This window comes from Labeo rohita, chromosome 14 (assembly GCF_022985175.1).
Source record: "Labeo rohita strain BAU-BD-2019 chromosome 14, IGBB_LRoh.1.0, whole genome shotgun sequence".
Classification (NCBI taxonomy): Eukaryota; Metazoa; Chordata; class Actinopteri; order Cypriniformes; family Cyprinidae; genus Labeo; species Labeo rohita.
This window is the reverse complement of record NC_066882.1, coordinates 4,301,267-4,327,012: the sequence shown is the minus strand read 5'-3', so window position 1 is coordinate 4,327,012 and position 25,746 is coordinate 4,301,267. Positions and strand designations below refer to the sequence as shown.

Here is a 25,746-nt window from a genome sequence, read left to right as displayed (position 1 = left end):
AAATTTCAAATCTGAGACTTTGTTTCATATCAAAAGTAACACAAAGCCTAGCCTATTGCTATTTATTGGACGGAAGACGCGCTACGTAGTTCATTCATCAAGCGAAAACAGCATAGACCAAACGATCGTTTGTGAATTATGAATCGATATTGGTTCAGTAAAATGAGTATCTACTAAATTAAAATAAAAAAACCCAGCCCTAGCGTATTTTGTTGTTTTTAAACACTGCGCTGTCGTCCTGTAGGTTCATGATTAAAAATGAAAATGTGAACAAAAATAAAAGTAATTAAATGTGTTATTCTAATTGAAATATGAAAATTAAAATGACGGGTAATAATAGATTATGACAGAATTTTTACGTCCCAGTCCATCAAAATTACGGACAATGTTTAAGTCTAGCACAACCTCTAAATTTTCAGCATCATTACTCCACGCTTCAGTGTCACATGACCCTTCAGAAATCATTCTAGTATGCTGATTTGCTGTTCAAGAAACATTATTATTATTATTAGTAGTAGTAGTAGTAGTAGTAGTAGTAGTATCAATATTTAAAACAGAGTACATTTTTTTAGGATTATTTGATGAATAGAAAGATCCAAAGTCCAGCATTTATCTGAAATAAAAATCTTTTGTAACATTATTTATAGAAATGAATAATTAAAGAATTATAGAAATTAATGCTTATTAATTATTTAGCAAGGATTTCTATTTCAGATAAATACTGTTCTTCTGAACTTTTCTAGTCATCAAAGAAACCTGAAAAATATTATACTCAGCTTCTTTTCAACAATAATAATTCATGTTTTTTAAGCAGCAAATCAGAATATCGCAATGATTTCTGAAGGATACTTACTTTGGATCAAATAAATGCAGGCTTAGTGAGTGGAAGAGACTTCTTTAAAAACATCAAAAATCTTGCTGTTCAAAAACTTTTGACTGGTAGTGTATATAAACATATATATGGTTTTTGTTACAACTATGAAATGGCTTCCTGAATGTAATATATGTGTATCATACCGACTTTGACATATCAGACCATTTTTTTTGTCATATGAGTAATATCAGAAGCACTAACGTAACTGCTTCACATTCTGCTCTTTAGGGGAAAAAAATGATAGCCCCTTTTACTTCTTTGCCATTGCAACAACCCTGTCATTTTTTCACATTGATTGCGGACAACAGTATACAAAAGAATTTTAATTCAAAAGTTGAAAACATGTTCATCATAGAAGAGGTGTAATCAAGTCTTTGTTGTTATGGAACGTTTTTCTCTGAATAAATGAAATTCAAGAGACACGCACACAGACGACACGTCATTGACCCACAGGTCACGATGATTCATAGTCCAGCTCACACAAACATCACAATTCTCACAAACCCTTGAGATGTTTTAGTTCAGAAAACCTTTAATAGTAGAATTAGATTTAGCATTATGACATATTTCAATAAATATCGTGTTATATACAGATATAGCAGAAATGGTACATTCCTTTTTTCTTCAAATTGCTCACATTTCTGTACAAGCCAAAAATATCTGCCATTTAATTCTATTCATGCAAAATTCCATGTTTTAGTATTGGAACATAAAAATAAGAATTTGCTGTTCTTTTCACTGCTCGGAAGTGCACTCGGATTATGACAGGAAGCGAATGAAGAGATGCACTTTGTGCCAATACACAACAGAAGCAAAGAAACACAAAAATTAAGGCCATACCAACTTGTGCAAAAATAAATTTTACCCACAGTTTTGCGTACAAGTTACATATGATCGCCATGTCCGTCATCACTTCCAGTCATTTCCTGGGCAGTTGCAATAAAATCCAATGTGGCATTAATCAAAATACCAAAAGAACAAATGAACGCTTAAAAAAACAAAACAAAACAAAAAAAAACATGCCTCAAATTAAGATTCTGAAACCATCAGGACATTAAATTGATATTTTCATGATTATTAAGCCAAAGAACAAAATTGCATATAGCACATATTTCACATCACATTGTCCTCGTGTTCCCGAGCCAGTATTATTATTTGTTATAAGTTGTCTGGTATATTGCGTTTAGCACGTGGAGTGTGTGAGGGCCCGGGGCGCCACTGCTGTCATTTACACAGGGGACAGTCCAGCGACGTCGTGAATAGCCTTAAGCAGGGTTCATTAATAAAGAAATCGGTCATTAACAGCAACATGAAGCTGAACATATTTCTACAAATGTTCTCTAAATGTGTTTTTGACTACATATTTGAGTTTCCCAGCTCAAGAGTCAAGAATGAGCACGTTGAGTGTATAAAGCAACTTTCGCACTTTCCACGCTGTACACTGTGATGTATATTATACGTCGTGTGCCTCTATCAGTCTCAGATGAAGCGTAACCCGCTGGAAGAATGACTAGTTGGGTAACTATTCGAAATAACGATGATTAATATTGTTTGCAATGTTACAGATCCAGTCGTGAACACTCCTTTCAGCACAATTCATCACGTGTGAACATTCAAATGATGTGTGAAATGTGTTCTTGCTACATTGTGCTGCTCGTGGAGGTAAGCGTGTGGATAGCGTTTCACATTACAATGTTGTTGAATTTCTGAGAGTAACTCGAGTAGATATATGGTGTAATCCAGTGTCTTCATCGGTGAGTTGTAAACCAGTTTTCACAGCACTGCATCACAAGCCAATTCATTTGAGGGAGAAGATTTCACATTAATAATCAAAAATAGCCCTTCAAATTTACTATGGTGCCTGGTCATTTTAAATAAATTAATAAATCATTTATTTCAAAAAATAAAATTTTTAAATAAATATATTTTTTAATTTAAAACAACAAAAATAATAATTATTAAATAAATAACGTGCCATCAATTAACTGTTAGCTTCAAGCTTCACTCTTAACCAAAATGATACATGTACATCAAAACATTGATAGCATTATTTAGATTAAAATGTAAATGGTAATACTGTCACAAAATGACTAGCTGAATAGTTTCAGTGTACAAATACATACACTTGTAGGTTTTCTTGAATACGTGTGTGAAAAACTGAATAAATTACAAATGTTACAGGCTTTACAAAATTGGTCAACGTCACATCAAACGGGATGAAATGCACACAAAAAAAAGGTCAAACTGGAGCTTGAAAACCTGAAAGGCAATGACAAGAGTAACAAAACTGCTCTTTGGTTTTAAACAAACAAAGTGTCAAACACACACACACGCAAAAAAAAGTATGTTACGCATGGCAAAATCTTGCATATCCTGCACAGAGCATCTATCACGCAACCTGCCACATGCTCACTTTATATAATGGTGTTTCTCTTCAGTTCGGCAGTCAAACAAAACATTACAAAAGTGAAAAATGACATCTATATCATCTGCGCCACAAAAAAACCCTAGCCATGCATAGACAGCAAATGAGCATGACTGGAAGAGAAAATTGAGCATGTATGAAAAAGCATTTTTTTGGGGGCCTTTGGAATAAAAATGGCCATTTTAGACATGATGAACACTGAAAATAATTGCATATACGATTATTGCATAGAGAAGCCAGATGAAGATGCATCCTAAATTTCATAAACTAAACCTTGTGCACTTGTTTATTCTGTTGCACAATGCAGTGTTTATACACACAGGTTGAAAAATCACTGTAATATACATTTGGTTGGAAATATAGATCTATTACCATGGCACTGGCTGTACTGCTAAACCACGCTTAGAAAAATAACACTGTATGAAATATGAGTTATGAAAATCCCTTTGCTTTTCTTTCTGCCCATTTCTGACATATTCTGAGATGGAAATGGCAAAACCAAAAAAATGCAAAGAGTTAAAAGTATATTTTATTTTACATATACTAATATTTAGTCTTTTTTATTAGCTTATTTAGCTTATACATCCAAAGATGAACATATGAATTAAAAAAAAATAAATAAAAAAATGTTTTTTTTTTTTTTCTGGGTCAACCTAAAGGTTGATGTTTGGCACGTGAACAGAACATAATCTGTTTGAAACCAAAAAGAAACCTGAAAATGAGCACAGATAGAGGAACACATTGACCACAGCTTGAATAAATTTTTTTTTTTTTTCACTGGCACTCATCAAGATCCATTAATAATTGATATCAGAATGAAACATCGTGAGACTCCAAAGCAAATCTCGGTCTCTGGGACCTGCGACATTTTCATTGTGTATTCATGGAAGCCCCAAACTGCCTCGAGACGCCCAAAAATGTTTCATTTTCAATGACTGAAGTATTATCATTTAAATATATGATATATTACAGCAGTAATGTTTTTCCGTATTCACGCAATGCAGTACGTCTTCAAGTTGCAAAAAAAGTTTTACAAGTTTTCCTCTTGGATTCCCAGTCATCAGTTCAGAAGTTCTTAAGTTGAATATTTACTTTTAGTCATTTTCATTTTTTTAGTAAATATATTGCCACATTCATATATCATGCATTTTACTGCATTGCTATTGCACAGGTCCGGATAATTCAGGAGGACAGGAGAGAAAGAGACGAAAAAAGGAATAAATACCTCTGCCGGGGACTCGTCATCACCGTAAGCGAGTGAGAGCGCTGCAGTGAGAGGAAGGCGGGCACGGTGGGACGTGGGGAGGGGTGTGGAGGCGGCTGTATTCGCATCTCTTTACTGCTTGTGAATATCCTCGCTGCGTATGATCTTGTAAATGATCCAGTAGAAAATGTTAAAAATGAGGAAGACCAGCGGAAAGGCTACGCGCGACACCGTGTCGATCCGTTTGGCGCGGCTGATGAAGAGCTTGCGCATTTCCTCCACGCTCTTCTCAGGGGGGGTTGGCGGAGGTGGGCGCGTTGTTGTTGTTGCCTTTGATGGCCATGCCGTCTTTGGCCTGGAGGCACGCGGGGCCCATGCCGTAGGCGGCGAAGCTGAATCGGCCGTCTCCCGCCTCGTCCTCCTGTCAATCGGTCAAGAAACCCATTATTCACACACTTCACCTTAAATAAATAATGTACTGTGCAATCCAGTGTCTTCACTGGTGAGGTGTAAACCAGTTTTCAGAGCACATATGTGACCCTGGACCATAAAACCAGTCATAAGGGTCAATTCTTTAAAACTGACATATATACATCATCTGAAAACTGAAATAAGCTTTCAGCTGATGTATGGTTTTTTAGGATAGAACAACATTTGGCTGAGATACAACTATTTGAAAATCTGGAATCTGAACGTGAGATTGAGAAAAATCACCTTTAAAGTTGTCCAGATGAAGTTTTATCAATGCACATTACTAATCAAAAATTAAGTTTAGATATATTTCCGGTAAGACGTTTACAAAACACCTTCATGCAACAAGATCTTTACTTAATGATTTTTGGCATAAAAGAAAAATCGATAATTTTGACCCATACAATGTATTTTTGGCTATTGCTAAATATATGATGGTTTTGTGGTCCAGGGTCACATATTTAAACACTGTATCACAAGACATTACTTGACATTAATAATCCAAAATAGCCCTTCAAATATACCATGACGTCTCATCATTTAGACAAATTAAAATAATAAACAATTTATTAAAAAAAAAACAAAAAGAGTAAAATTATTGGTAACACTTTGTTACATGTACATGTTACATGTACTTTCTATTATAATAACAATTAATTATGCATAAACACATGCAAGTTACCCTAAGCCAAACCCTAATCCTAACCATACAGTAAGTACATGTAGTTAATTAATATTACTCAGTACTTAAATGTATAATTACACTGTAACAAGGACACCTTAAAATAAAGTGTAACCAGATTATCAAATAACCATTACGGTTCACTCTTAAAGGGACAGCTCACCCAAAAATGAAAATTCTAATCATTAATTACTTGCCTTCATGTCATTCCAAACCTGCAAGAAACTTTGTTCATCTTCAGAACACAAATTAAGATATTTCTGATGAAATCTGAGAGCTTTCTGACCCTGCAAAGACAGCAAGGGTCCTACCACGGTCAGGGCACAGAAACATACTAAGGATGTTGTTAAAATAGTCCATGTGATATCAGTGGTTCAACTATAATTTTATAAAGCTACGAGAATGCTTTTTTGCACAAAGGAAATAAAAATAACTTTATTAAACGATTTCTTCTCTCCCTGAGTCCCGGGACAGTCCGCCGCCATTATCAAGAGTAACACAATGGATTTAGAACAACATGAGGGTGACTAATTAATGACAGAATTTTCATGTTTGGGTGAACTATCCCTTTATTTTTTGTTATGCTGGTTGAAAGTCTCTTCTTCTGTTTCTTTTGCTTTACGACAGTAACAAATGCTAATGCACAGCCAAACCCCAATGGATAAACAAGTCATAAGTGACAAAAATAACCTTTTTTACACATCAAATTGCAAACACACTGTATGTCGTGTGTTTCTTTGTCTCCTCATTGCGCATTAAAAACATTTAATGCACAACCGGGCTGTGGGGTTCAGTTTAAAGTCAGACTGCTATCTCCTACACACTTGCCTGGAAATTTCTCATGGGTTTGAAGACCTTGATAACTTTAGCTCAGGTGTGTTTAATTGGGGTTGGCGCTAAACTCTGTAGTACAGTGGCCCTCCAGTAACAAGTTCAGGCACTTCTAACATCATACATAGATTCATTAGTTCACGCTTCACAGAAACACTACAAAGTTGTGTAATGTGTAAAGGTCTAGGTCACACTTTATTTTAAGGTCCAGTTCTCGCTAATAACAAACCATTAACTATGGGTTTTGCCTCAATAAACACCTAATTTGCTGCTTATTGATAGTTAGTAAGGTAGTTGTTAAGTTCAGGTACTGGTAGGATTAGGGATGTAGAATATGGTTGTGCATAATAGGTGCTTTATAAGTACTAATAAACAGCCACAATGTTAATAATAGGCATGCTTATAAGTAACTAGTTAATAGTAAGAACTGTTCCCTATACTAAAGTGTTAGCGAAGTTTAAAATGCTGCTATTTTTACGCTTTGCTTCAGAACATATTTTTTCATCAATTGGGGCCATATGGATTACCATCGTGATAATTTTGGCTATATTTACACTGCAGTTCTCCATACCCAATTCCAATTTGTTGACTACATCTGATTTTTCAGATGACCAGTTTACATTATCTTTTAAAAGTGACCCGACACTTGGCGAAAAACCCAGGGTAGATGTACTGACAGGTTGCCAGGTCTGTGGAACAAAACCAGCCCAAAAACTATTCAAAACTAGCCGAATGTTTTCCCCTCCGGCAGGGGTCTTTGGGGGGGGGGGGGATAGGTCTCTCTAAGCCGCAGGCTAAAATAGTGGAAACAAACATAGCACAATTCTACAGGAAAACCACAGACTTGGCAACACTGCATCAACAGGAATATCCAATCTGTCCACTTATGTAGGGGACGCAAGTGCACATATCTGATTCAAATCAGAATTGTTTCCACATATAAATGAGGCCTGAAACCGGTCTGAGAATATCAGAACCCATGTGTTTTTTTTTTCTTCTTATGGTCATTCTATAATTAGGGGTACATTTAGAATTTGACAATGTGAAGAAAAAAAGTTTTCCTGTTTCCCAAAAACCCCAACATGACCTTACATAGCTACTGTGAAACAATATATATTGTATAAAGTGCTATATAAATAAAGGTGATCTGCAGGAATATGTGCACCATCTGTTTGCTACTGTTTGCTACCATGTTACCATTACTGGGTAACACCGTTGACAGGTAACTTAGTTGACATTTTTAGTGTTTTGGGCCTATACTCAACATGAAAGCCTAGAACTACTGAGTATATGGTATGTTTAGAGATATATTTTCATAAGACATAAGTTTTAGTTAAATTGTCTCTAGTTAAAATTTGCAGCAATAATACATGTGTAACACTGTTGACAGTCAGTTAATCCACTCTTGACACAGGTTTGCTAGTTTAACCAATTTTAGGGCAAAGACAGAACATAACTTCTAGTGTTTCATCCATGTGCTTCTAGAGGAAATATCATCATACTGTGCAAATTATGTGAGAATGGGACAAACCATTCCTTTTTTTGAGAGGGGTTACTTAGTTGACAATGGTTTTTCAGACAAATAAAACAGGTTTTATCACAATTAACACTTATTATTTTTGAAGTGGACATCCAAATGTCTTGAAAACCTAATCTAACTAAACAAAAAACTATTAAATAAATTTATATTTGAGGCAATTTTCATGCTTAAATGCAGAGTAGAATGAGCAACGTCACAAAATCAGACAGATGAATATCAGGGTTGTACGAGATATGAACATCATTTTTGAACAAAAGATATGGCTTTTTGAACATACAGTAGTGTGTTTGGGAAAAATATAATTGTGTACTAGAAAATTAAGCATTGGGGCTTTATATTGATGAAAATGTATTAAAAATATACTTCACGGACATGAGATGTACCCACAAGTTTAGAATGACCCTTACATGATCATGGGTCATATGTGATAAGTGGAAGGAAAAAAAAAAAGAATTGGGTCACTTGAACCATGTAATGTAAAAGAGGCCTTTGTCTTACTTTTGGGTTACCGCCCATGATTTGGGAAGGAAAAAAAGAAAGTAAGTCTGAAGAAAGAAAGTCAGATACATCTGGGATGGCATGAGGGCGAAAGAATTTAAATTTTTTGGGTGGAGTATGTCCTTAAATCCTCCACTCCTGTTGGGTGGATTAGATGTTTTTATGGGTATTAACTATTGACATATGTCAGCTAGACGGCACAGGGTGTAGTCAGAGGTCACAATATTTCACGCAAGTTAATGGACTGACCCTGCCCTGCTCCCCACCTCCACACGCTCTTATTTGAGATTTAGCAGATGGACTCGATCGTACACGTTAATGAAAACAGGACCAAAATAACCACCTCTGTTAATTACATTTCGGCGTGGGTAGATATTTCACCGTGATTGTGCCTGTTTAAACACAAAGCGCGGATGCGAAATAGGGTCATTATGTCCGTAATGCATGTTTTCAATTTGCAGGTGCAAACAACTAGTGCGGGGAACTATCCTGTTCGCTTTTACTGAAAGATCAGCCATTTTCTATTCAGGACTCCATTTTTAGACACTTTGTCCTCCTTCTGTCCTTGTCTTTCAGCCATCCCATTTATAACTGTTAATGTGTGTCGGGGTAAATGGAAGATCACACCAGGATGTGTGTGTGTGAGGGGTGATGTTACTCCACTGCCCCTTTGTTTTCGTATACGACGCTATCTTTGATGCCGGGGTGCTACGACCTTTCCTTGTCCTTCAGTTGCACTGGCTCACCATTTGTAAGTATTACAGATGCTCGGCTTTATTTCTGCTGCCATATGATTAATGTGGTGGCTCCGAGACGTGACGTGGAGCTGTAAAGAGGAGCCGGGCTGCAGCACCGCTGCGTCCTGCGTCACTTTCCCTCCCGGCCCGGCCCCTGCCAGATTCATTACCCTCCCTTCCTAATTAAAACTCCGCCATTACTGCATTAGGCGTGCCAGCCGCGTTCCCAGTCCGACTGTTAGAGGGGAGGGAAAAAAACAATAAGCCGAACGCTCGCTCGAGGTTTACAGCGGAGTGCGATATTACGGCCGTGCGTCTGAATGCAGCTCACGGCAGCGTTTGCAAATCAGGGGTGTGGCATCCACCGCTATATACAGGACCTCTCGGCTCCTTCATCAATCAAAGCCCGTAGATGTGACTGATGTTTTGATGCCTTTTATTGGGATGTTGTGATAAATGACAGAAACTGAAATTGCTGTAAGGTAGCAGCCTCATGCCTTTATCGTATATATATTCAAAATATTCAGCATCAGATGTCCGGGACAGTGCTGATTTTACATTAAGCATATATTAAAGTGAAAGTCACCTCCGTCGTACATGCTGAGACTGGGATGATGTACTACATTTATCTGTGTAGGGCATTACAATGCATTGCATTTACATGTATCTGTTGTTTTATCACCTATGGGTGAGTTGGAATGAATATTTTATGAACTGTGTGTGAAACAGATTCAGGCATTATGCTGATGTGCTCAATGGTTATGAGTCTTGAATGAATATATGTTTACAAAAATGTGATTTTTCGCCAATAAACATCTGTGCCCTCATAAATGCTGGGAATTTAAATGAGAAACCGACAAATAGCATTTGCTCTGTGTATATCATGCAAGTGTATTATGCCTTTCCGGTTTCTTTAATGGCCAGAATCATTTTCAGCTCTGTTTCAGAACAATCACTGACATCAGCTGCATCGTCGGTCCAAACACATCTAAAAATCTCTATTCCCATAACCCTGTGCAGTGACCTCCAGAATATAATGAGAATTGCTGGCTCAAGAGCGACATTTCAGGCCAAGCACTGATTCCAAATATGCTTACTAAATGAACACTTCCGTTTTGTATTTATAGAGCTATGTATTTAGCCTTGCGCTTTTTCTTATAACAAAGCATCTGCCAAAAAAAAAGAAAAAAAAAAAAAGTTACTACCACAATAGATGTTGCTGCAGGAATGAGTCCTAAATCCAAAGTCCACAGATTTTATTGAATGGGTTTTAGGTTAAACACCTGAAATAAGGTCTGAGGTTAACCCAAGCTCAACATATTTTCATGTTTTATTCTACCACATAAAATGCATCAATAATATCCCACATGATTTTTAAAGCTTTTACGTGTCTTGAATATGATGCTTGCCAATGATTGGCTAAATGGGACTGCAGAGGTTTTCAGGGACTTTGAACATGATTACACTCAACAAAGTATTCTATGGAGCCCCGCACATGACATGCAGGGTGAAAAAAAATTAAATAAAGTAAATTATGTGCACAATTTACAAATTTGTTTCCTTGGTTTACCAAGTTGCACATGTGATTTGCACATTTTTTCCCTCGGTTTACCAAGTCGTGAACATGATTTACTAATTTGTTCCCTCGGTTTACAAAGTCATGAACACAATTTACAAATGAGTTACCTCAGTTTACTAAGTTGTGAACACGCTTTACTAATTTGCTCCCTCTGTTTACCAAGTCGTAAACACAATTTACTAATTTGTTCCCTCTGTTTACTAAGTTGTGAACACAATTTACTAATTCATTCCATTGGTTTACCAAGTCGTAACACAATTCACTAATTCGTTTTCTTGGTTAATTAAGTTGTAAACACAATTTACTAATTCGTTCTTTCGGTTTACTAAGTCGTGAACGTGATTTACTAATTTGTTCCATTGGTTTTCCAAGTCGTGAACACGATTTACTAATCCATTCCATCGCTTTACTAAGTTGTGAACACGATTTGCTAATTTGTTCCCTTGTTTTACCAAGTTGTGAACACGATTTAAAAATTTGTTCCATTGGTTTACCAAGTCGTAAACACAATTGACTAATTTGTCCCTCTGTTTACTAAGTCGTGAAAATTCACTAATTTGTTCCATCGGTTTTTCAAGTCGTGAACACGATTTACCAATTTGTTCCCTACGTTTACCAAGTCGTGAACAAAATTTACAAATTAGTTACCTCAGTTTACTAAGTTGTGCACATGATTTACTAATTTGTTCCTTCCGTTTACAAAGTTGTGAGCACGATTTACTAATTCATTCCATCACTTTACCAGATCATGAACACGATTTACTAATTCCTTCCCTCGATTTACCAAGTCATGAACAGAGTTTACCAATTTGTTCCCCTGCAGTAGTCTATGCAAAGGTGTTCTAAAAGGTAGCCAAGGTGTTGCTATGTAGTTGTTCTAAGTAGTTTTTAACACGTTATGCTATAGGGTTTTTAGGTTCTTCTGGGTGGTTGCTTACTGACAAGTCAAAAGAGCTCGCCTGAAGGTGCTATGATCTCCTTCAATGTAACTACAGGATTTTGTTCAACCCATTTTAGAAAAGTAATCCTCTCTTGAACAGCCCACATGATTTGACATGTCATTCATGTCTGCAGCACAAGCAGCGCAGGACATACTACGTGCAGAATTTTAATTCTGTTAGAGGTTTGCCAAGCATCAGTATGACTATAAATAAATATGAAATATTGATTAATCATATTTATTATCGTATTTGTAGACTGTGGAGAGAAAGAACAAATCACAGATACTGTTAGCAAACAGTGCTGGGCAGTAATTGATTACATGTAATCTGGATTACGTAATCAGATTACTAAATTACTTGTACTTGTAAGTAGATTATATTACATTTTAAAATGCTCATAATCAGATTACAGTTACTTTTTTATGGATTACATAATTACAAATTTTACTGTGTGTCATTTGAATATTTACAATATAGAATGGACATGCAAATGTAATAATTTCATTTGCAATTCATGCTTTTAAATTTGGGAATGAGACAAAAAATTAAGTTACAAGACACTGCTAAACTCTGATGTTGGCTAATGGTCACATTGACATGTATGTAAACTAATAAAATATTCCAAATGTAAAAATGACATTGAATGTATTCAATTTTTCGTTTTAATTAATTAACAGATTTTAAATAAACTCATAAAAACCTCTGCAGTTCATTTATTTACTCCAGTTTGGAAAACCCTGAGTAATACAATGTCAAAAGCTACATAAAAAGTAATTCAAAAGTAGTCAGAATACATTACCTAACATTATTTAAAAACACCTGACTTTCGAATGATCTGACCAACCAATAGGAATCAAGTATTCCAGAGAGTGCCATAATAAGCAACAACAAAAGACTGCAGTACTTTGCAGCAAACTACTGCCCAGTGCCAAGTCCACTCAACACCTCTAGCTCTATTAAACACTCCAGCACGCTGAGCTGCACTATAATTCAGACTGCACCAAACCGAATAAAACAAGACAAATCAGCCTCACACTGCACCTTCACCACCCCAACTCAGGACGGCCAGCCAGAGGAGTGTGACGGCGGTTTACTTATCTACTCGTGCTTATTTGCATAGACAATCTCCCCCCATATGAACAGCAGCAGCAGTGTTCAGAGTTCTCTAAGAGTGATCCACCCTGCATCACAATCAGCCCTAACGAGGTGATTACTCTCCATCAATAGGCTACTCACTAATATGCTCTCGTCATTGTTAGGCAAAGCAAAGACATCTGCAGTCCAGAGGTCACACTGTGTCACCCAGTTATAGCACAGGCCATGCAGTATGTACTCATGCGGTGTAGACATAAACTGGACTATTTTATTAAAGAATGAGTGATAAATTAGTTTACTTAGGCAAATTAACTTGTTCCTCAGTCATTCATTTTTAGGATTAAACACTGGGAAGTGAGCTTGCATTTTCGTTTGAACCCTAAAGGTTCTGCATGTAATAATGATGAATTAAATTTACATTTTTAATTCTGTTTTGGCTTTGTTCACTCAAAACTGTTCACTGTCTCATGCATTTGGCACACAGAACTGGAACATTAGTTAAATTTCCTATTTCAGTCATACCTTCATGTACTACTATGCTATTCATATTTCAATCCTTCACTCCGATTGGTTGAAATAATTCTAAGGTAAAACCTAATTAGCTGACTTCTGGAAGTTCAATCACACTAATGCTGCATTCAAATGTGACCCTGGACCACAAAACAGTATTTGTAGCAAATGCCAAGAATACACTGTTTGGCCAAAATTATAAATTTTTCTTTTATGCCAAAAATCACTAGGATATTAAGTAAAGATCATGTTCCCAAAGATATTTTGGATATTTCCATATATCAAAACTTAATTTTTGGTTAGTAATATGCGTTGCTAAAAACTTAAATTGGACAACTTTCAAGGCGATTTTCTCAATATTTTCATTTTTTGCAGTCTCAAATTTCAGATTTTCAAATAGTTGCATCTCAAACCATAAATCAATGGAACGCTTATTTATTTATCTTCCAGATGCTGTATAATCTTAATCACAAAAAAATGGACCCTTACGACGGCCAAAAATATACATACTACTTTACTATATTGTTGGCAAAAAAACAAAAAAAAACAAAATTTCCACACTCTAAAAACTGCTGGGTTAAATACAACCCAGCCCTGGGTAAAATATGGACATACCCAGCAATTGGGTTGTTTTTACCCAACAGTTGGGTTACTACCCAGAAAGTTGTGTTAAACATTTAACCCAACCGCCGGGTACGTCCATTTTTTACCCAGCGCTAGGTTGTTTTTAACCCAGCAATTTTTAGAGCGTAATTCGCAGTATTCATAAAACTACTCAGAAGGCCTTCTACTCCCAGTGAGATTCTGAAGTGCGCATTCAATAGAGTGTAATAGTGTCCTTTCACTTTCTAAAATATCTTTCACACACATTTTTTACATTAGAGTTACATGGCATGAACCAACAAACTAGCTGCAAAGTGAATCACAACATTACAACATTTGTTTTAAAGCAAAGTAGCATTTAAAAAAAAAATAACAAAAATACAATGAGGGAAAGAACTACAATCCCATGAAGCACTGCAAATAATCGAGTTAAAAACAATAGATGAATAAAAAAAATATATATTTTTTAAAATCTATTTTAAAGTTGTTGTTAATGCACAAAGAAACAACATATTTTATATTGCAAAATATGCCTGCTAAAGTATTCTTTTAGCGTGATTTGTTATTTTGCTATTCTCTGATTGGTGGAAATTTCTATGCGGAATCATGGGTAATGTAGTTTTTCAACAGAAATTTCATTGCATGATTATTTCTAAAAAAATAAAGTTGAAATAACGCAGGCTGATGGCTTTAACAAAAGCACATACCATCGTTTAACAACCTCGTGCCTCACAGTAGGTCTGTCTTTAATGATTTGTAAGTCATCGTTAAAATAAAAAAACCCTATAGAGAAAATGAATGGGATTTTACTTCCGGAACCTGACTATTGCACTCTGGACACAAGGGGCTACGGGAAAGGATTTCTGAAGGGATTCTTCTAGACACTTCTAGATTTCATTAACTCAGTAGCAAGTAAGCTAATGCGAGAGTGACAAGCTAGATTCAGGTTGCCCAATGTGCAGTACGTGCAAGGACTCTATTTTTATAGCAATTTCAAGATTCGTATATTAATAACTATTCAAGTATTTGCAATACAAGCTTCCTCTGGGGTCAGTCCCATCACTGCTGAGCACACATCTTTATGTTGTCCAGCAGGGGGAATCCTCTTTCTACACCCGACGCCAGCTGCCTCTCAGAGGCACATGCAGGAGGAGGAGGAGGTCGATAAGCTCCTGTGGTAATGCCGGGGAGTTGTTTTATTGTGTAGTGCAGGGAGGTGACAGCTCCGGGCTGCAGTGCAGAGAGCAGGCACTGACTGATAGCCCCAGTGAGGCAGAATGAAGGGCTGAACCCCAGCCGTGGATCACTGTGGCCGGGGAGTTTCATTAACCAGGGGGTGATAATGATAATGCAGCAAACCTACTGCTGCGCTGCGCCTCCTGAAATGAAAACACTACATATACACACTAATATTTAATCATACGGCCATATGAGCTTTGTGAGAGTATTCCCTTCAGCGACTATCTGAAGCCATGACGTCAAACACAAAATGGAGAAATATTCTCCATTTCAAGTTTCGGAGAACAAAAACAATGACAGGCAAAATGTATATTGTAAAAATTTTTTTTTTTTTTTGGAGCCGCAAATCCTCATATTAGAAAGATTTCTGAAGCATCATGTGACACTGAAGACTAGATAATGATGCTGAAAATTCAGCTTTGCATTACAGGAATAAATAACATTTTAGAATATATTCAAACAGAAAACAGTTTTTTTTTTTTTTAAATAGCAATAATATTTCACAATATTACAGTTTTTAGTGTATTCTGTTGCCTTGCTGGAAAAAAAAAGAAAAAAAAAAAAAGAGGCATTTATAAATCCTTTTGACCCTAAACTTTTTAACATGAATAAACTGCTATTTTACGATTTAAAAATGATTTTTGCCCCCAGAATGGTGCAGTTACCTATCAGCAGTGGCTAACTCATGCTAACCAAACCCTAGCTGCTAGGGTTAGGCATCTTTTGGATGACAATCTGTGGCATTTATACCGAACAGTTTGCATTATTTGCCCTTGGCGTCTGAATGGTGGAAGGACTGCTATCAGCGAGGGCTGTGTAGACTGTCTCTGTGGATTTACCTGTATAGGGCTAAGGGAACCAGAGACTAATCTCACTGCACCTATTACAAGCAGCCCAGAGGCAAACTGAGGATTACAACGGTGGGATTCAGGATTTATTCTGAGCTTTCTGAGCCACTTGAAAGATTTTACCATGCCAACTCACATTACTCAATGAATGGAAGGTGCATTAATGTTTCAACTTCAACTCACATTATGATGGTTTCAGTCTAAGCATGCTCAAGTCATGAGAGAATATCCAAACGGTACCTTCAAATATGATGACTACTTTATGGAAGAAACCTTTATTAATATATAATGGCTATACGATACCATTTAAAAATTTGGGGTGAGAAAGATTTCATACAGTTGAGGTCAAGTTTACATACACCTTGAAGAATCTGCAAAATGTTAATTATTTTAGCAAAAGAAGAGGGATAATACAAAATGCATGTTATTTTTTATTTAGTACTGACCTGAATAAGATATTTCTCATAAAGTTAGCTCACGATTCCCTAGTTTGTCCTGAACAGTTAAACTGCCTGTTGAGGGACTCATGTGCAACTATTACAGAAGGTTCAAACACTCACTGATGCTCCAGAAGGAAAAATGATGCATTAAGAGCGTAGGGGGGTTGGGGGGATTGTTCAAGTTCTGCCCTTCAGAAGCTACAGAAGATACTTACATGTTTCACAGAAAACAAAATTTGTTAAGTTGATCTTCAAATTCCAAAAGTTTTCACCCCCCAGCTTTTAAGGCATTGTTTCTCCTTCTGGGGCATCAGTGAGCGTTTGATCTTTCTGTAATAGTTGCATACGAGTCCCTCAGTTGTCCTCAGTGTGAAAAGATGGATCTCAAAAACATACAGTCATTGTTGGAAAGGGTTCAAATACACAAAAATGCTGAAAAACCAAAGAATTTTGGGACCTAAAGGACATTGTCTGAAGAACAGCGGACAGTTTAACTGTTTAGGACAAACAAGGGACTCATAAACAATTATCATTTGATCAAAAAAGAAAAAAAAAAATGCAACCGTGCATCATTCAGGTAACAACACAGTATTAAGAATCAAGTGTATGTAAAATTTGAACAGGGTCATTTTTATAAATTCAACTATTATTTTCTCTTGTGGACTATATGCACATGTCTTTTATGTGAAATATCTTGTTCAGGTCAGTACCAAATAAAAAAATAACATGCATTTTGTATGATCCCTTTTATTTTGGTAAAATAATTAACATTTTGCAGATTCTGCGAGGTGTTGGTAAACTTTTGACCTCGACTGTGAGTTATGAAGGATCATGTGACACTGAAGACTGGAGTAGTGATACTGAAAATTAATCTTTGATCACAGGAATAAAATACATCTTAAAATACATTAACATAGAAAACCATTACTTTTTGTAATAATAATTGTAATAATATTCTACAATATTATAATTTTTAAAAAGACATGTTTTTTTAAAATCAGGAAAATAAATTAATTAGTGGTGTGTATTATTTTATTAAGGCACATAATTAAAACTTTTAATTATCGTATTGTGTTAAACATTTAATTAATATATTAGGAATAATTTTTTACATTTTTTTCTCTGAAATGTTCTGCAGAATCCTAAGCATCCCTCTTAAGAACTACTAAATCTAGGTTGTGATTTTTATTTTCATCAGTAGTAATGCATTGTTTTGAAAGCCCTGAATGTGGCACCATGCCATTTTTTGTCAGACTCTGCTCTTCGATGCCCTGATGAAATATTTACTTTTTTCTGTAACTCTGAACGCAACCATGAGAACACTTAAGGTTTGAATCCCCAACACAGTGAATATTCATTAGAGTGGGTCAGGGCTCATCGCTGGACTGTGTTTGGACTGTAGGGCTCACCTTAAGATGCCTTCTCCTCCTCTGGAAGCGCAGCAGCTCCTTGTGTTGGCGTGCAATGAAGTTGACGGCCGCATACTCCAGCAGAGCAGAGAAGACAAAGAGAAGGCACACTGCCATCCAAATGTCAATGGCTTTCACATACGAGACCTGCAGCAAGACAAAACCAACAGGATTGGCAAAGAGCAACGAGGAACAACTCTGAGTCACCGCCTGGCTGAAAGTTCACTCACTGAGTCACTCGCTTAGCTCAAGTACTCAAAACTTTCCAGTTGAGAAAATAGCAAAATATGCCCATTACAGGGAAGAATACCTTTCATCTGAAAATCCAGAGAGCTAAAAGGACTATTCTACCCAGTCTGAGATAGAGGATCAAAGTGTTAATGAATAAAATACGTCAATTTTAAGAATTTAGGTTTAGCGGCAAAGCAGCCGAGTCTTTATGCACATTTTTTTTCAGAGTGTGATCGTCATCAGAAAGTGGCCCGGTCTCCGCGCGTACAGGCGATTGAAGTGCACTCGGGGAGACGTGCTGAGAGCTGCTTCTTTGGCCTGGAAAAGAGCTCGGCTGCCGGCCCGACCGCTTGGCTGAGACTCACTTTATTTGACAAGCCAGTGACCAAAGTGGTTGTGGAGTTTAGGTGGCATTACAGAGCGCACGGTTCACAAAGCATTGTTGAAATGACGGGGGCGTGCTGGGCTGAGACAGAGCTGATGAAATACTCCGCTCTGATCTTCACAGCTAAGCTCAGATGCTCTTACTGAAGAGTTTCTCATTTGTTAATTGAAACCTTTATAATAACTTGCATCAATAACACCTATTATCAAAACCTAATAATATTTTGAGTATTAGCCAAAACACAAAGCTGTGTAGATAAATGTAGCTTGATATATGTGACCATGGGGACCACAAAACATGTCAGTTTTTTTTTTAAATTGAGCTTTATATATCATCTGAAAGCTGAATAAATAACCATAATTGATATATGGTTTTGTTAGGATAAGATAATACTTGGCTAAAATACAAATATTGGAAAATTTGTAAAATAAATCTAATCAAAATATTGAGAAAATCACCTTTAAAGTTGTCAGAATGAAAATCTTAGCAATGCATATTACTAATCAAAAATAATGTTTTGATACATTTACGGTAGGAAATTTACAAAAAATCTTCATGGAACAAGATTTTAATACCTTAATGATTTTTGGCATGAAAAAAAAAAAAAAAAAAAAAAAAAAAATCAGCATTTTGAGCTACACAATGTATTGTATATTTTATCTATTATTACAAATATACCTGTGTTACTTAAGACGGGTTTTGTGGTCCAGGGTCACATATGGAAGATACAGCAATCCAATGACATATGTTGAGTGTTGACAATAAAAAAAAATAAAAAAAATGCATGATCATTATTGCAACATAGTGGTGGATGATTTACACAAAATATCTTATCATCATGTTATAGCACAAAAAAAATCTGAATCTGAATTTTGAGATGTAATATTGGGAATATCCAGACTGGAACAAACCTATGGTTATATCTGTTTGCACTATTTAAAACACAGTATTGCATTAAACAATATGTTGCCAAAATGAGTTACATTTTAAAACCAGGGCTCACAACATTTCAAAATCCTGGTAGCCTTTCAGGCAGGCACTCTTCACATTTTGGTAGCCCAAAATGAATTTAACTCTCCCAAAAACAGTGTGTCTGTGGGATTTTTAAAAATTAATTTAAGGCTTTTGATGACCCTTTTAAAGACTGCATAAGTAAAATGGGGTTGGGCAATGTCTGTGGTAACATATTAAGTGGTAAAAGATTTACAGTTCAGACACAGGTTTTTCAAAACCAAAAAAAAATCTTATAAAACGTTAAACATTACATCTAAAGGCTGGAATACACTACACAACTTATACAATTTGAACAGATTTTTAAAACATCAGTCACCATACACCTACCGACTTTGTAAATAGTTATAAATAAAGTCTGGTAGTGTATGATCCTCAGTTGTTTAAAGTTGCTCCGATCACATCAAACTCATGCAGAAACGTGCACCCTGTTGTTGGAGACACTTGACAAATGAAACAATACGTGTTCTAAAATCAGCTGAAAATATCAAAGATTTGATATACCCTGACTGGATGGAATAAAAATCTAAAGTTAAAAAAAAAAAAAAACAAAAAAAAAGGAGGCTGTGACCATCATACATTACGTGATTTTCTAGAGACCAATTATCTGTTTGTAAACATTCGGGATCCGCGCACAGCATGGTTGCAGAAAACCCGGGACAGATAGCCTTTAAGGCTATAGAAATACACGGATACGGTACAAAATACTTAGATGTAAAAAGAGTATAGATTATTTCGATTAGATGTCATTTTCAAAATGTTATTGACATATTACAAGAGCTTGTCACCCAGCGATAAGCAGTTATTCAACGAAGTTGATGTTAGACAGTGGAACAGTCTTACAGATCCGAAGCAGGGATGACATTTTTTTTGTGGGCGGTTCAAGTGCCAGTCTATGAAGCCATGTAATAAAAGAATAAAAAGGTAAATTTGATTTTATGTTTAAAAATTCTGACTTTATTTTCGCAATTATGAGATTATATCCCACAACTCTAGGGAAAAACAACTCGTCATTCTCTCTTTTCCCCTCGGCTCAGAGTTTATATCCCACACTTCTGGCTTTTTCCCCTCAGAATTAACAAACTCACTAGTTTTGTTAATTCGAGTCTGAATTAGGAGATATAAACTTGCATTTTTGAATCAGAATTGGGAGATAAAATTAAAAAAAAAAAGTTATGTAAAAATGTTAATAGTAATAGGTTTAAATAATATTTCATGCTGTAACTGTAGGGCTAATACAATATGTCCCCTATGAATAGCATATGTGAATATTATGTAGACCTATTGTTTAAATCAAATTTATGCTTAAAAAGTAAAGTAATCATAGCAGTTTTCATCCATAGTATGTCTGTTTAAATCTGCGTTTAGCTTCAAATGGCGTCTTTGACTACAGTACTCTATAAAAAAGGCACAAAAATATTTTTTATCCTCTTTTTCCATGGATTTTACCCGTTTACCTCCACTGGTTACCAGTGTTTTTCTGCAACCACTTTGTGCCGCAGCTGTAAGTGGCGTCACTGTGACGACTTCTGAAAATTGGTTTATAGAATGTGTCGAATCAAATCTGCAGACTGGCTCTGACTTTCGGCAACTAGCGACAACTCCTCCAGACTGTAAATCGTTGGAAAATTGTGGCAAAAATCGTGTAGTGTATTCCAGGCTTCAGTCTTGGGATGAGTCAAACATATAAATTACTACATTAATTTAAAACAAATACATCATACATGTCTTAACTCTTCAGATTATTAGAAAGCACATTAGCTTCTGTCACGTTTACAACTCTGCGTGTTTGCTGCGTAAAATAAAGGTTGATTTTCACATTGGTCTGAACAAAAACAGCAGACGGACTTCTTAAAAATGCAAATGCATTCTTTGCCAGTAGGTGGCGCTTTTGGAGCAGCAGAAATAGAGTGGTTACACAAAGAAGTGCTACACTCGCAAACGTGGCTTTATCAAGTATTACGGTACATTCACATGGGCCATTGCCGTCAACTCTTGGCGGAGGGCATGTCTGAAATTTGGTGCAACCATCAAAGTGACAACAGCCAATCACATTACTTTTCCGGCATTGCATGAATGCTAGCGTCTGCACTAGGGTATTTGCATAAGGCGGTCTGATTGGCTGGAGCTTGCGCTGACACTTGAAAGGTTGAAAAACTTATGCTGCAAGTAACACCAGTGGCACAATGCAACAAATACACAGTTCAGTTCGCCAACTATAGTAATTTTTATAGGCAGTCATTGCAGTAGTTTTAATATTATTACAGAATACAAAAGATCACAACCTCTACAATTCCCTTGGAAAGTAGATTGTGGACTTCTTTAAGATCCATCATGATATAAAATCATCAGATCACCCAACCCTACTGCAGCAAGAAGCATGACTGACTCAAAAATAGCCTGCCCAATATCAAAACTGGGAACAGTACCTCAGGACGTACATATACAGTCCTCTTTAATTTCACAAATCCACGCTAGATGGGTTTTAAGTCAGGCATGACAACCTATCTGAACCTGTGCCAAATCTTGATGCATGTAAATGATGATCAAAATGTCAAACTACAGCTATATCCTGTCTCATAATTTTGCAGCATGTAGGATCTGAAAATCCTTGTGAACAATGTACTACAGCAGGATGAAGAAGTGCATTTAAGGTCACATAGAGATTTGGAAATGATGGACAATTTCTATTATGACAGAAAGTAATTAATTGTTAACAGCCACGCCACACAGAAAGCGACATCAGAATTACAAATGAAATAAGTTGTATATAAATAAATAAATGGCCAATAATAGCAGGTCATTGAAAAATCATCAACAGAAACAGCTATCAATGCAAAGCATTAACGAAAAATGAAATAGCTGAACAGCCACATCCTAGTCATCCCAATGCCGCAGGCTAAATATGTATGAAAAGGACTTATTCTTATTACTATTATTATTTTTCATGAATGGCCTGGATTTTTTTATATTTCAGAAGCATGACAAACAGCCCTTTGGCACTGAACATCTTGTACTAAACCTTATTTACAACAAATTCAATGCTACAGTGGGAATTTCGCAGCAGCCTTGTTAACATTTTACAAAAATGTGCGTTTATAAATTATAAAATGAACAAAATGTAGACACATATTATCTCTCAAAGCCAAGTCCACCTAGACTTCATATCTGGACATCAAGGACAAGTGCATCTCAGACTTTCTGTATGATTGGGGGGAAAACTATTTGTGGTTTTTCTGATTAAAATTGTGATCACAATTTAAAATGCCATTTAATAATAATATTATTATTATTAATAATAAAAATAATTATAAATAAAAAATGAAATAAAAGAATATATATTAATATTTCACCATATTGTTACTAAAAAAATATTATAATAAAATAACATAATATAAATATTAACTAAATCAAAATATACAAATTACTAAAAAAAAATTGCAATTGCAATTTCTCAAAAATTTTTAGTTTTTGAGAAAAATGTATTAAGAAGAAAAAGAAGAAAAATAATTTTATTTTATATTTAACTATGAAATTACAACCATAGTATTTATGGTCTTACTTTCTTCATTTTCAAACTTTAAATCATCCAACTTCAGTTTTGACGGAAAACGGCTCTTAGAGCTTCTTGGTTGATAAGTTCTTCTGATTACAAGTATGTGAAAATGGTTGGTATATGTTGTGTTCCCAAATGCATATCAAAAAGACCCAAATTCAGAACAGACGGAGATTTGGAGTTTGAGCAGAGCAGCATTTACTGAAAAACCAGATGCTGCAGAGCGCATATATTTACCTAGACTTTGCGATTTCACACTAAGCCATGTTGAGTTTTATTTTGATTAATAGTGCAGCTTTCTAATATAGCTCAGTGTGGGCACATACAAATATGCATGTAATGCTGCCATTATTTTCTAGCAAATGTGTGTGACTGTTAACAAAGCTGCTGCATATTTAAGAGCATCGTAAATCTACCTACAAGGTTTAAAAACGGTCAGTATGATGTTTATGTAGACAGTGACTGAGCCTAGTAAGGTCCATGACATGCTGCAGTGATACAATCAATAATATGCAACAATTGGGATTTTTAGCATGATGGAGACTCAACTGACCTTAGGAAGAGAAGCTCTTGATCCTGAACTCTGGGTGGTCATGGTCAGCACAGTTGTGATGCCCAAACCTACACGGGCAGGAGCAGCGTCCATGTTGATCCAGAAGGACACCCAAGACAAAATGACAATCAGCAGACTGGGAATGTACATCTGGATCAGATAATAGCCCATCTGTCTCTCCAGGTGGAAACGAGCCTCTATGCAGGTGAACTTCCCTGAAACACAAATAATATGCGCTTTTTTATTGTCAGCTCACTTTTTATTTCGATTCTCCAATGTTTTGTCATCACAGGGTTTAAATAAAGTTGGGAAACGAAAGCTGGTTCATAATCAGAAACCGTTCCAAAATACCAGAATTAAATGAGGTTCGATTTTATTAAGAGTTTCCCAAACTAAAATATAGATACTGAATGTGTGAAGCAAATCAGAGAGCATGACCAGTGTAGTTCAATTACAGAACGAATGGCTCTTGATGTGAAGTGGTATGAGTTGGTTCTTTTTAGGGAATTGAATGCATAATTCATAACAAGTGCAGTCTGATTCCTAAATAAATCACTTTTGTGAACTGGTTATTTTGTGAATCAAATATATACAGAGCTGAGCTTACAGACTTGGATCAGTGTAGTTACTGACTGTTTTTCCCATATGACAACAAATACAATACATGTTATGTGTTTGTTAGTAATACTTATTAAAAATAAATTAAATGTTTCCATATTTTTGATTAGTATCGCTTGTTTAGCATGTATGGCACCTTAAAAAAAAATAAAAAAAAATAAAAAAATAAATAATTAAAAAAAATACAAATAAAATAAAATCTGCGAAAGTCATCAAAAAGATTTAAAAACATATATATATTTATTATTAAAATAAACAAATAATTTGGCAATATAACTATATTTCCTCCATAAAAATATTTATGCCACCTCAAAGTAAATAAAAATAAATAAATAAATAAATAAATAAAATAAAATAATTTTGTAAAAGTCAATAAAAAATCTATCACATTTATTAAAATGATCTAAACATGCAGCAATAGAATTTAAATTTGCAAATGCAAAATATGATTACAACTGCCATACAATTATAATTTACCAAAAAATAAAAAATAAATAAATAAATAAAATCACTTTTGTGAACTGGTTATTTTGTGAATCAAATATATACAGCTTACAAACTTGGATCAGTGTATTTAATGACTGTTTTTCCCATATGACAACAATACATGTCATGTGTTAGTAGTACTTTGTTAAAAAAATAAAGAATAAAAATAAATAAATAAATAAATAAATAAATAAATAAATAAATGTTTCCATATTTTGGATTAGCATGTATGGCACCTCAAAAAAAAAAAAAAAAAAAAAAAATAAATAAATAAATGTACAAAAAAATCCTTACAATAAAATAAAATCTGCAAAAGTCATCAAAAGGAGAATTCTTAAAAAATTATTTTATTAAAATGATCAAATATTTGGCAATAGAACTGTATTTCTTCCTTAAAATTGCAAGCAAAAACAACAACAACAAAAAAAAAAAACTATTACGGTCAGGAATTGCTATCCAGGAATTGGAAATGTGAAAAAAAGAATAGTTATGTAATTTTGGTTGCTCGTTTTGTGTTTATGCCACCTACAAATAAGTAAATAAATGAATAAATAAAAAAAAATAAAAAAAAAAAAAAAAAAAAAAAATAATAATCAGTCTGCAAAAGTCAATAAAAATCCATTAAAAGAATTTATTAAAATCATCTAATCATGCAGCAATAGAATTTCATTATAATTTAAATTTTTGCAAATGCAAAATATGATTACAACTGCAATACAATCATAATTTACCAAAAAAAAAAAAAAAAAAAAAAAAAAAGAGGGAACCATTAAAAAACTGTTAACCAAAAAACGGAAATGGAACCAGAATTGTCAAATCTCATTCCTAAATTTAAAGTCCCAAAAAATGGACCAATTAAAGATCCAGAACTGCAATAAGAAACAGGAACTGGAACCAGAATTGTCAAATCCCTTTCTTAGTTTAAAAGCTTCCACGTTCCCACACTATAACTAGACAGCCGAGCTGAAAATGTCAGGGTC

At 35.2% G+C, this 25,746-nt stretch overlaps 1 protein-coding gene across 1 annotated transcript in view; it reads right to left on the bottom strand.

The window, feature by feature from the left end:
• Nucleotides 1–2,127: 2,127 nt before the first annotated feature.
• glra1 (glycine receptor, alpha 1) overlaps nucleotides 2,128–25,746 on the bottom strand; it is a 69,148-nt gene continuing 45,529 nt past the window's right edge. Inside the window, 4 exon segments of the mRNA XM_051127918.1 lie at nucleotides 2,128–4,818; nucleotides 4,820–4,924; nucleotides 17,927–18,073; nucleotides 23,663–23,877. Coding sequence (XP_050983875.1) covers nucleotides 4,636–4,818; nucleotides 4,820–4,924; nucleotides 17,927–18,073; nucleotides 23,663–23,877 — 650 coding nt within the window. The 3' untranslated portion in view covers nucleotides 2,128–4,635.